The sequence below is a fragment of the Alosa sapidissima genome, chromosome 21 (genome assembly GCF_018492685.1).
Source record: "Alosa sapidissima isolate fAloSap1 chromosome 21, fAloSap1.pri, whole genome shotgun sequence".
Taxonomy (NCBI): domain Eukaryota; kingdom Metazoa; phylum Chordata; class Actinopteri; order Clupeiformes; family Clupeidae; genus Alosa; species Alosa sapidissima.
In genome coordinates this window covers 14,176,270-14,189,863 of record NC_055977.1, presented here as the reverse complement: position 1 = coordinate 14,189,863, position 13,594 = coordinate 14,176,270, and the positions used below count along the sequence as shown (strand labels likewise).

At 38.6% G+C, this 13,594-nt stretch overlaps 1 protein-coding gene across 2 annotated transcripts; it reads left to right on the top strand.

The window, feature by feature from the left end:
- The first annotated feature begins 2,348 nt into the window (after positions 1 to 2,348).
- Positions 2,349 to 13,342, top strand: LOC121695230 (T-cell differentiation antigen CD6-like). Of its 2 annotated transcripts, none has more exons than XM_042075877.1 (14): positions 2,349 to 2,461; positions 4,142 to 4,195; positions 4,959 to 5,234; positions 5,581 to 5,892; positions 7,641 to 7,952; positions 8,303 to 8,359; positions 8,642 to 8,797; positions 9,225 to 9,266; positions 9,916 to 10,041; positions 10,625 to 10,699; positions 10,857 to 10,958; positions 11,277 to 11,360; positions 12,265 to 12,366; positions 13,072 to 13,342. In XM_042075877.1, exons 1-14 carry the CDS (start codon positions 2,413 to 2,415, stop codon positions 13,200 to 13,202), a joined length of 1,878 nt encoding a protein of 625 aa, XP_041931811.1. In that variant the 5' UTR covers positions 2,349 to 2,412; the 3' UTR covers positions 13,203 to 13,342. The 2 variants fall into 2 exon arrangements, with proteins under 2 accessions (XP_041931811.1, XP_041931810.1); XM_042075876.1 differs by having other exon boundaries at positions 9,225 to 9,356.
- The last annotated feature ends 252 nt before the right edge of the window (positions 13,343 to 13,594 follow it).

Below are 13,594 nucleotides of genomic sequence, written 5' to 3'. Positions count from 1 at the left end.
CTGATAATGTATACGATATCTTTTGATAATAAATATCAACCCGGTCCCCGACAAAGTTTTCTCTCGACAGTCCTGTTGCATTTCCTCAACTGGGAGGAGTTTTCTCTGTGTATCAGCCAATAGGAGCAGCACACACATCGGCCACGTGCGTTTTAGCAGAACGTAAACAAACGCTACATAGTGGCAACCAAAGATTCTAGAGGTAGCAACTACTGCTCCACACGTGGTCAATCATTCCATTCGTATGCTATCTCCTACTGGCATGTTATGCGTTTTGGAAATAATACATATCATTTGCCATAGCATTGAAAACGTCGTTAAAATGTAGATAGGCTTATATTCTCTGATATGACAACTGAAAATAATCTGTATCGAGAAGCCTGCCTGGGAGTTCTACCACTATCACATAACTGCGCACCTGCCAGACAGCCTCATGGCAGTAACAGATTTGGATTTTTTCCCCCTTTCTTTTTTACAGAGACTTTAAAGCGGAGGTTTTACACGGATCTGTCTCCCTTCAAAGAAGTTTTAATAAGGGCTCCCTTAAAGCACACGTCGCCCCCTGCTGTCATAAATATGACACTTACACTTTGAAGGGAGGCCATTTGAGGATATGAACTTGACCTATATTTTGTAGAAGTCAATATACAGATAGATCCTGGTTACATAATATAAGAAAGATGAATGTAATCAATTATAATAATTTAAATGTAAAAGCCAGTTTTGTTGGTTAACTTAGATTAGATTTCACACAAAAACATGCCTACACACTTAGTTGGGCATTCATTCTCTCTCTCTCTCTCTCTCTCTCTCTCTCTCTCTCACACACACACACACACACACACACACACACACACACACACACACACACAAACAAACCCAGTAGCCTATGTGTAATTCAGTAGCCTGTATTGTTCCCCATCCAGTGGTCTCAGCTGTCCACAGCAAAATATGTCAAAGCTATTGAAACTATTTCTGAACAGGTTAGACTTTATACGTATGTCATACATTATTACATTATAATTGCACAATAGATCTAGTTAATCATGTGGTTTTACTCTTATTCTTTTATTTTGATGGTGCTAGTAAGGGTCTCTGGTAGCCCCTTCTCTCCCCCCTTGTCGTATCCCCCTTCCTCTTGTCTGTTTAATATCTATATGGAGGGAGGTATGTTGCGTGTTTGCAGCATTATAAACAATCTGTTAAATATTAATATTAAATAAAGTCATCCATAAGATTGCGTCACCTTATATTGTCTGTATTCAGACAAATGTAACGGTATCCTTAATAGATTCCCTTTCAATGTGTAATGGAAAGTGTCAGGACAGGAAGTCCCCTTACTCAGCTCAAGCTTATCCTGTTCAAAAGATGTGAACCATCAAATGTTGGTTGGTTGTCACTATGTTATTTCAATGGGCAAAATGGGAAAAAAAGAGATATTCTTAAAATAAATGTAAAAAGTTTAATTTCATTGAAATCAGCAACCTAGCAAAGTGTTTGATATTTACATTTTCACATGAAAAAGCAGTTCAGTCCTCTTATTTCAATGTTATGCCTCCTACTCCTGAAATATCCTTTTAGGTGAACTCTGTCCCCAATTCTGAACATTTATCAATGGTTTCTAACAGCACCCTTTAGTTAGTGAGATCTGATGAATGTGACAACCAACCCATGTGACAACCAACCCCGTTCTCCCCTACATGTTATCTGTAGCTACATGCCAGAACTAGCCCTACAGTGGTGTGTGGCTTCAGCTATATAGCTGGATTAGCACATTACCACACAGTAGTTGGCTTGTGTGAACTTCAGGAGTTAAAATGATGTATTATGGAACTCGCCACGGTTGTTTTGCTGTGCTTGTGTGCAGGTGCTATGTTTTTATCCTTTATTTTAAATGCATTTTTGCATTTTGGCTTGTTTAATATGTATATTGAGGGAGGAGTTGAAAGAGCTATTGTGGAACTCACCACGGTTGTTTGGCTGTGTTTTTGTGCAAATTGCAGAATAAAGCTTTGTGACAGTATCCAGTGCTCGCTTGGGTCAACTTTATGAATACACAACACAACGCAGAAGTCCACCCGGTTACATTTGCAACACTGGTTTCCCCTCAAACATAAGTCATTACAACATCATTTACATACAGGCTATAAACATTTTGTAGGAGCCGTGCTTCTGATTGTGATTATCACTATATCCTCCCCTAAAACCTGTTTAGAGAAACTAAACTTCTCAATCGTACACAGAATCTTTCTGAAACCACAAGCATGTAAATTAGAATACCATCACACGACACAAAAGGAGAGACACAGGAAACTGCAGTTGAAAAAAACAATGCCACTGTCATTTTGTTTCCTTGCTCGATGCGTTCTTTCTCCTCGCACTTTGCTCATGTCAGGTTTTTAGCAGAAAAGGATGTATTTGTTGAAATTAATCATGTTCTTCCAGATCCTTAGATATGGAGGTAAGGTCAACAAATTGTTTTTTTATATTCTAGAAAAAACACCAATGAATTTGTTGAATGCTAAATGTGTATCCAGAGATATATGCACAAGTTCATTGTGATACTTCATATGATGGTGTAAGGGACGTTGCTATTGATACTGTTAAAATTATATTTAGATACCTAATTATAATGATTTCAGACTGTTATGCTTTCTTGAGTTATACATCATTCAGCATTATTCATTCTGTTGAATACTGCTTTTATACTGTTGACAAATGAGTTATAAATTGGTCATTCCATATAAAATCAGACAGAGTCCAGGAAAATGGTTGCTGCACCATCTCAGATTTTGCTTAAAGTTTGTCCATCTACAGTAATGTTTAGGTCCCAAAACTAAGACCTGTAAAATGTTTTTGTTCCATTTCAACATTTTTGAAAAAGAATTCACCCGTGATTTGTCATAACTTTTACACTCTCAAAAATGTCTCATCATGGAGGCCATGTTTGGACATTAATATCGTAAAAAACTTTATTCCTAGCTTGCCCAAACATGTTCTCAGTATGATTGGATCATTAAAAATGTGTACTGCATGCCCATTAGTTTTATATAGGCCCTATTTGGAACAAAATGCAAAACTGGTGATATTGAGTACCCACATGGCATCAATCAGTATTTTGTTTGCATATGCAATACTTAATTAATTTTGAGCCAATATTTAAAGTATCTGCAACTAATGGAGATAGCACATGGAGATATTAATGATAAAACAAAAGTGTGGTCACATTTTTTGGTCATTTTCATAGGACTAAAATGGTATGTGGGGAAGCTAGTAGGAACACAAAAACCTATGTGGGAATAGCTCAATTTATAGTCCTTTATAGTCCTGAGTGGCAATGATGTAACATGTTTCATTCATAGATAAATACCCTTACTTGGTTTCATCGTATACCTATACTTTTTCATTCTTGTCCCTGGGGTAAAACAATGATTTTTACTGTATTTATTTATCTATGGTACAGCATGGGGTCTCTAAATAGCATCATAAATATATATTTTCGTTTGTTACATATAACAAATTGACTACCTTACAATTGATAATACATAAATAATTACATTTTAATACGAACTGTAAATTGTCTAATTTGTCTTTTTGTTTTGTCAGAATTGTTTTCAATTACCCACACCATGTCAGTGATAAAATTGTTATTTCACTTTACCACTTTATCTGGTTTGTTAACAATATAAGTGAACAATACTGGTGGACTTAAATGATCAAAAACATCAATAAGTATCCTTCCCACCAGGGATGAGGCTCATGTGTCATTGGTCTGAGACTGAAAATTTCACAGGCCAGAAGAATAGAATATTACTCATTGAGTTCTAATATCTGTAATAAATGTGACAAAAAGTTTGATGTGATGTTAAGAAAATATGAAGGCTGAAACATATTACACTATACATTATATTACCATATGCATACAATATTATATATTGAGTACAATAAACAGAAACACATAGAGCCAGAGTGTGCGATACCTTTTTAATACCTATTTTATTACCTCACAAGACATGTTTGGTGCACATTTTGATTACATTTTAATTAAGAATAATATATATATATATATATATATATATATATATATATATATATATATATATATATATATAAAATATTATAAAATATATATATTTTCCAGCACACCAGAATCTCACCAGTCCAACTGCTGTAACAACTCTGACTAAGGAAGAACGTAAGTAATTAATTACATTTTTAAAAAGTGTTTTAAAGACAAACTGACACATTTTATTGTAGTGAAACACTCTAAACACTTCACAGAGAGGAAGAAATATGACAATAATAGACTATTATGCAGTAGAACGGTAGCAACAGCTTCTGCAGATGACACCTATGACGCATTCTGAATTTACTGAATGATTCTGCATCTGAACTGCACCGTGAATTGTACAATAACTGGTGCAGAACTAAACCATTGGCTAAGTTGAGCTTTCACCTCCTACTCCTGCTGAAAACCTCCCTGTAATTGTTCTGCAGAGTGACAGGATGTGGTTTTCTGTTGTAGCGGATTGCACTTCATATTGAAGGTTTTTTGCAGGTGCAGCTGATATCCTAGATCAGTTTCTGGTTGCTGTGAAAAAACAATGGCCTGTATCTGGGGTATAATCTAGCCCATTGTATTTGAAAAAAAGAGAAGGGGTGTCATAAATGCTATTTTATTTAAATCAGCTACTTGTCAGACAAGTCAGATGTAGAGCAAAATACTTGGGAAGATGTGTTATCATAAAAACATTCCATTAAGATCTTATTATTTGTCATGGGGTTGACAAGAGAAGAGGGATATCTGTAAAACACTCTAGTGCTCTTTGTGTTAGATAGTGCTGTGGCAGTTGTGTGCAGTACTAGTAACATTGGAGTTTGTGCTGCAGTGGATGCTTAAATATATTCTAGCTCTAACTAGACTAACTCTGGAGTTTTCTGCCTGACATCCGTAACAGCTTATCCCCGGGTGACCTTGCTGAAGCAGACATGCACTTGGACTCTACAGAGGGACATGGAGTCAAATGTCACCCTGACCCAGGAGCTGAGGTTGACCCTCACACAGCAGATCTGCCAGTCCCTGAACTGCGGAGAAGTGGACCGTTTCAGTGAGACATCGGCACCGCCCAACAGCACGTGTCTGTCTCACTGCCTCCAAGTCAGTCACACAGGACTGGAGAACTGCTCAGAGGTGGTGGCCAATGACTGTAAAGTCTTGACCAAAGTCATATGTGGTAAGAAGTAAAGCAGTGATATACTAATAATAAGAGTCATGAGGCTGAGATTTACCATACAATCATACCTGATAGACTTGTAGAGTAAAAGTCTGGAATGACCACAATTCACTCCTCACTTTTTCCTCACAAAGTCTGGAATGACCACAATTTACTCCTTGATATTGATATTGATCTACCATCAGATAAAGCTACCAGGGGCAGATGGCAAACAACTGGATTTAAACTTGCTATGACCACATACTAACACAAGTCACAAAACATCCTAAAGGGAAATAAATATGCATCGTTGCATATTTAAAGGGGAATAAATATGCATCATTGTCTTCTCCGCCTTTGACTCCAGGACATAGTAAAGTTCAGCTGGTTGGTGCAGATCATCGTTGCGGAGGGCGTGTGGAAGTATGGCAGGAGGAGTGGGGCACGGTGTGTGATGATGACTGGGACCTGAACGACGCCAACATTGTGTGCGCTCAGCTGGGCTGTGGCTACGCTGTCATGGCGATGGGACAAGATGGTCGCTTTGGCCCAGGCCATGGCTCCATCCTATTGGACAATCTGAACTGCACTGGCCATGAAGGGAACTTATGGGAGTGTCCCGGTCGGAGAGGCACAGATGACTGTGGACACAAGGAGGATGCTGGGGTGGTGTGCTCAGGTATGGCTCATATTCAGCAATCTTTAATCCCCCCCCCCGCTTTTTGGAGGGGTAAAGAATAATTTATAAATACAATTTTCAGGGGTCATTGCTCTTTCCTGAAAAAAGGGGGGATTAAAGGAAAAAAGGGGGGGTTAAAGAATATTATATAAATTAATAAATTACATATGGCTATTTATTTTCTTTACAGTAACATCATTTGGGTGTTTGCTATCTTTTTGAGTTTTCTTTGTTTTTGACATTTTGGTTTGGACATTGTTCAGAGCTTAAAGCCAAGACAAAATCTGTACCATATAAGGTTATCAGACATTTTTGAAGATGGCTGGCCTATATCCAGCCCATTTTCAGAACTTAAACAGTCTGGCCTATGCCTGAGCCCTGATAGATTAGCCTACTCATTTTGTGTGCATTGATAGCTTACTCTTAAAAGCTGACAAGAAATTTAGGCTATATTCTATCTTAATAGCTTACTCAGACAATGGTTTATTCATATGCACTGCTAGTAATTTCAGCCTTTGACACTTTTACCACAGACCAGCCCAGGAGCCTTTTAGAGCCCATGTTAAGATTGTCTTTGTTGGACCAAACCATAAATAAACTTGTTTGAGACAAACAATATTTCAGACATTGTTAAATTAAAAATAGACCAGGTTTGCAAAATGGATTTCAAATGTTTTAATCTGCACCCTATGCAGATTCTGCTGTTTAGTTTGTCTAAACGAATAGGCTAATGTTGTCAGAACAGTGTTTACATTATCTTACATGTTATACTGTGCTCTGTAGGGACACTCCAGATGAGGCTATTTAGAAAGTTTTTATTTTATTTTTAAGACAGCAGCAGTATCCTGTCAATCATCAGCTTTCGTTTCTGAACGCCCCATGCTGCCAGTTTAGGAACACCTGTTGTCTAAAGTTATTCATTAGCCTTCAGGTTAGGCCTATAACGTCTGCCTATTTGCTTCACCTTTTGCCCATCTTAATGGTTCAAACTTCACATATTCTCCATCAAATAGACTCGATATAGCCTAGGCTACATGTCTAATTTTTCACATGCAAAAATGCAAGTGGTTTATAATATCGCTCACGTTAACAACATTGGAAGGAGCTGCTTTTAGGCTACATAGCTGCACTAATAGAGGTTTGTCAACGCTTTTTTCTAACACAATCTGAATTTTGAATTCTCAAAGTTTCCTCTAGCTCACCTGTCACATCCCTAGACATCTCTCGTCGACTCACATCACTATTCCAGCGGACATTTAGGACGCGCCACCTATCTGCGCTCTGGCATAGCAGAGGCTACTTTCGCTTTCTATGAGAATGCGTGAATGACAGAGGCAGGAGAACCGCGATAGTTATTTTTTTGTACAACAAGACGCGTGTCCTCTACGGAAATAAATTGACGGATATTTGTCAAAGCGATAACTTTAATCCCTGAAATGTATTTTTATTTCTTGGAAGGGCCATCTCAGTCAAAAAGGACAGACGGGCAGTTGCGTGTGTGTGTATTTATTATTTTATACATTTTGTTTGTTTGTTTATTCAGTTATTTATGTATTTATTTTAATTAAATGATATTTTACTGTAACAATAACAACTCAAGACACTTTACAGTATAACTGCTACAGCTCATGCAGTAGCATGATCACTATACACAAATAGTTTTGTGGGGCTCTTGTTGGCAGAGCCATAATAATTACAATAATTTTCATCTTGTCATTAAGTTGTTGTCTTCTCTCACCTTATTGTAGAGTTTAAGGATGTCAGGCTGTCAGGAGGTCTTGATCGGTGCTCAGGTCGGGTAGAGATCCATCGAAATGGGACATGGGGAACTGTGTGTGATACCTGCTGGGCCAAGGAAGAAGCCAACATTGTGTGTTCAATGCTAAACTGTGGGAGAGCTGTCCAGTTTTCTGCATTCAATCCGCAGTTCACCCACGACAATAGCACCAAGTGGTATTATGTGTGTTATCCTAAACACACTAGTTTGTGGCACTGTCAAGAATTTGCCAACAGCCCAGTTCTTTGCACTGACTCAAAAGCCGCAGGATTAATTTGCTCAAGTGAGTGTTGAAACAAGTTGAAAATCTAGTGATTTCTTCCTTGGCACATATTGTTTTACTTTTGGGTCATATCCTGAAATACAAGTTTTAACTGAAATTTGTGGAAACAGGTGCAAATGTTATAAAGCTTGGTTCAAGCTTATTTTAAATACCCTTATAGGCCTACAAATAAATTAATATTAATGAATTAATACGGTATGCATCCTATTTGTGTTGTGTATTTGTATTGTGTTTTATGTCTTATGTTTATCCCCTGTCTGGTCCCAAGGCCGTCAAAAAGACTGTCCATGATGCCAAATGATAAATTAGAGTCAGATATCTGAATACACTTTCCCTTCCTCTGCTTTCAGACTCTCTTGGGCTGCCTCCAACCCCTACTCTGGACACGACGATGACAACATCAAAAGGCAAGACTGCACTAATACCACAGCTCGTTTCTCTAAAGGGCTTCAAACCATATATGCCTTGCTAAATGACATGTCAAACATCTGCTTAAGAATATAAAAGATTTTTAGGTTTAATGTTTTTTTTATGTTGTCTATAGTAGATATGCCTGACTCTTTGTTTTTTCTGTATTCTGTGATCATCTATCTGTTTATGTATATTTCTGTATATGTGCTGTTTAGTTATATCACATGACCTTATTATGATGAACTGTGACTATCATTTCTCTAATTTTGTTTGTCCAGATGTTTCTCCATATGCGAGCACAGTCTCGGTGAGGGCCGGTGAGCCACTGATCACCCTCTCTCCAGAGCAGCTGGCCTGTGTGGCTCTATCGGCAGCCCTCCTCATCGCCCTGATTGCAAACATCATCATCTGCTGCCGACACAGGAGGCAAGACAGTGGGTGATATTTTTTCTCATATGTGGTAGCGTAGCATGGGCGTTAGTAGCGTAGTGGTTAAGGAGCTGGGCTAGCATGCAACAGCCAGAAAAGTTGTGGGTTCATTTCCCGGCTTCCGCCCTTGTGCCTTTGAGCCAGGTGCTTACTGTAACCCTGAGTTGCTCCGGGGACAATGTAACAATGTTCTTGTAATTGACATACCTTACAAACATAATTGACATATGTAAGTTGCTTTGGAAAATTTAATAAAAATGTTCCTGTTTGAAGTCCAATTGATCTGGCTCTGATTCAACACACATTTACGGCATTTCACTATGCTCATACTCTATGTTGAACTGTACTTGGTAGAACTTCTTCACACTCAAACAGAATACTGTATGCACCTTCATCTGAGCTGTGCTAAACTAAAACTTGTGCCGTTGACAGAGCTTTTGATTCAACGGAAAACACGTGAGCTTCAGAGCTCAGGTGAGCGCCATGAGAATGTCTACAGAGACGGCATCGACCTGGTCAACGTCATCAGCAACAACTTCGAGGCAGACCACACCAATCACTCGGGTACAGTACATTAAACATTTACAGTCCATTAAAGAATCACAATGTAGTTCTTTTACATACGTTTTCAAACTCATTTTGCTGCCATCCTGACTTACAAATAGAATGTTGGCAGAGAAGGAGAATGTTGTCAATGCACGCCCTGAGCTTGATATTGCACTATGTAACATGGAGCATGGAGCATGACCCTTTTGATGAGTTGAATACCCCTTTAGTGGATACCCAGTGGGTTGAAAAGTGACGAGGGGAATTCCTACATTGTGTTACTTTAGTCAGACAGTGCCGGATTACACATTTGCATCAGGCAAAGTGCAAAGGAACACATTTACATCTAGTAGATACTTAGCAGGTAGATACACATATTTATCCGTTTGTTTGTGCCCTGCATCGACCCCACAACCTTAGTGTTGTTGTGTGCACCCTACTCCGCAGTTCACACAGCTTGACTCATACGCATGCTCTGACACAGCATTTCATACATTCAATTATTTGTTTTCTTTGCTTTGATAAAGAGCTGGCAGACACATTCTCTTGACTTGTTTCTGCTCTTTCTTATGTCCAGTGGAGATGAGTGCCTCGGCCCCTTCGTATTACCCCCAGAGCAGCATCGACAGCTCGGTTTCCTGTGACACGGACCATGATGGAAGCCTGAGTGTCGAGCTTGCCCACCCTCTCTCCACCTTCCGCAGTGAGTGGCTGGTCTTCATGTCAGCTCAAGTGTTGTTGATGATGAATGTATCATAAGACATCTAGTACAAAAGCAAAGACAGAAAGAAAACTATGAAGTTAGCCATGGTGAGTCATAATTACAGATGAAAATAAGGGATGAATTTTGAAGTGCAGAACGACACTATGACTTAAACCAAACCAGTACCAAAACCCATAACCAAAGCAGAACTGACAATATTTGTTCAAAAAAAAAAAAACATTCAAAAAAGTGAACCACCTCAATTTAAGTCACCAGATGAAATACTTTCCTACGAAAATACTTATATTTCTACTAGGCCTGGGGGCGGTTAACTGTATTCATTTAATTTCTGATGTTTTGGAATCTCACACATTCACATAATCTCTCACACAATCTCATACATAACACTGGAATTCTACATTCATCACTGTCATTTAACACTGAATTACATTCTCTTCTGCACAAATATTCTAAAGCAAATGATTCATCTGACATTTCAACTGGAGTTGGAGAAATGTCTACCCACTGACTATGATTGTTCATGATTTTATGGGTGCTCTTATCTATGTTTTTTTGTCTGCAGATTCACGGAAATACAGCTCAGAAAGAAGAACCCCTACTGCAGGAGTTTCACACATGAGCAGTCTCACAGAGGAAGGTGAGTAAACTGGAACCTTTCAATGACTTTAATCACGACTACAAACATTCTTAAAATCCCCATTTACAAGAAACCTGGAATCATACATTTCAGTGGTAATTTTTATCTACCGTGTTTAGATGTGATATCCTCCACTGAGGTTATAATCTTATTTTAGCTTGCAACCCTCCTGAGGACATGGCCACATTGCATGCTGGGTATTATGGTCCCCCGTTAGTGGACAACTGTCAGCCAAACAGGACAAGCTATGCAGGCACAGGTAACTGGTAACAGAACACATTTACTTTCAGTGGACTGTCATGGTTTAGGATTCATTTTGCATACCTTGTTGTAACTTTTCCATATTCCGTATAATATTTATTTTCAACGTGTTTACTGCTGATGTTAGTAGGTTTAATAGGTTTGAGCCTAACAAGTGCTTGGTGTTTACAAAACTAAAGAAACAAATGTAAAACACAGCAATAAAAAATATAAATCTAATTTGCTGTTTAACATTACGTTAAACATGAATGCTTATTGTTTACATTATTGAAAGAAGCAAATATAAACTGACTTAAACTTGTCTTCTGTGTGGCAGTGGATTCCTTTGACTCTTCCAGCACTTCCTCTGGTGAATGCTATGAGAACACAGGAGCCGCCAGCTCTGCACTACCAGACATAGGTGAGACGCTCACCCTTACAGCCACTATCTCCTACTGTACCTTCTTCTTACTTTTGGCAGCTACTTTTGGTGATTGATTTAGATGGGATATGGTCAGATCAACACACCTGCTATAATAACAACAACAACAACAACAACACCAACAACAACAACAACAACAACAACACGTTACATTTATGTAGTGCTTTTCTCGGCACGTGCTTTACAGTAAAGGGGAAACCTCACTGACCACCACCAATGTGTAGCACCAACCTAGTTGATGCAAAGCAGCCATTATGCGCCAGAACACTCACCACACATCAGCTTGAGATGGAGAGTGCAGGGAGTGAATGAGCCAATTGCATACATTAACCTTTTTAAGTTAAACTCACTCACAGCAAAGCTTATTGCTGCTATCAGGGTGTATAATTTTAGTTCAACAACTTGGCCTTGGTAATAAGCAGCATATGTGGATACAAATGTCCAACCTATCTATACTGTAAGTCTCTCAGTATGAAAGGGTTTGCTGGTGACACAAATGTTAACAAATTATTCATGGCTCGGCACTTCCCATGACTATTAGAGGAAGTAACATATCTACCACAATCTGGAGTGATAGACAATCACTCACATTGTTCTGAAAACAACGTATGCCGTGAAAAGTTATTGTTATTGTGAAAATTGTCATCATTATTAGGATTATCATTAATTAAATTTTATTTTAAATGTTTTACTACAAACTGATACAGACACTGTTGTTGTTGTTGTTGTTAGTTATTCTAATGTTGTGTAATGTTGGATAAACACCATAAACACCATAAACATAAACGTAAAAACAGTCACTAACATTGTTGTAAATATCTTGCTCAAAAATGAATCCTCTTGACAGCAGGTTGTCTTCCACATTTCTGTTGTTGTCTCTCAGAAGCACCAATTTATGACCAGACAGATGACTTCCTGCTACATAATGGAAACCATACAGGAGATCGCAGACGCCTGCTCACAGCAACACACAATTTCAGCCAGGGTAGATAAGGACATTCACAATTGAACCATGACCTCTATACAGAGAGGACCGTTTAACCACTACACACCTCTCACCCCAGAGGACCTGAGCTGTACTTACAAATGTGGAAGTGAAAAGTTTATTAGCAGAAACAGATGTCTTTTATTTGGATGAATATTCATAAATAATTTTTATATTGCACCTTTTTTTGTTTATTTACTGAAATGAAATGGCCTAACTGTAGTTTGATTGATATTACATAAAATGCACAGTATACAACATTATTTAATGTTTGCAAATTTGAGATATCTGCAAATTAACTTTCCCAATATACTGTAGTTGATCAGTCTTAAATGATTGGTCAATTACAATTGGTCAACAAGTCCAATGTAGCAAAAATCTGAATATAAAATGATTACAAGTGACCAAAATATGTGGTCAGTCAATATGCAAGTATTGTAAAGTGTAAGTTGGCTTTTGTAATAAAACACAACTTTTTATGCAGCTTTAAATTTTTTACTAAAGGACTATCAAGTTTACATAATCTGGCACAAATCTAAACTAGAAAAGAGCCATATTCACATGTCTGGGCACTGAAGCACTCCTACCCATTTAACTAGATCTCAGGCCTCTCTAGGAATTAAACATTTTAAATGCTTACTCTATCTATCTATCTATCTATCTATCTATCTATCTATCTATCTATCTATCTTTGGTTCTGTTCAGGGGTGGCGGTAGAAAGCCCCTCTAGTGGAGAAGACTCCCCTATCTACTCCCCCGTGAGCATGGAGCCCCCAGATGCGGAGGACGAGTCATCTGACTGTGACTATGACGACGTGGTCAGCTACTTGCAGTGATGGAGAGTCCTTAGACTGGGACCATGATGATGTGCTCACATGCATGCAGTGACCTGGCCTGTGGTGACCTGGGTTGACCTGGCCTGATTTGGAGGGGGGGGGGGTGTCCTCAGACTGTTACCATGACAACATGGTTAGCCACATATAGTGATAGGTAGTCCTCAGCCTGTTACTATGACAATGTGGTCAGCTGCATGGAATGATGAGACTGGTGAGATGACTGACCATGATGAAGTGGTCAACTACCTGCTATTGTCTGGCCTTGAGGTGGGGTTCGCAACAACTACCCAGTACTCATATCCAAATACATATCATGCTTTGCTCACACCACAGGTACAGCAGTTGAATTAAAGTTTATTTATTAGAATTAAAGGAAGGCTGCAGATTAGGAA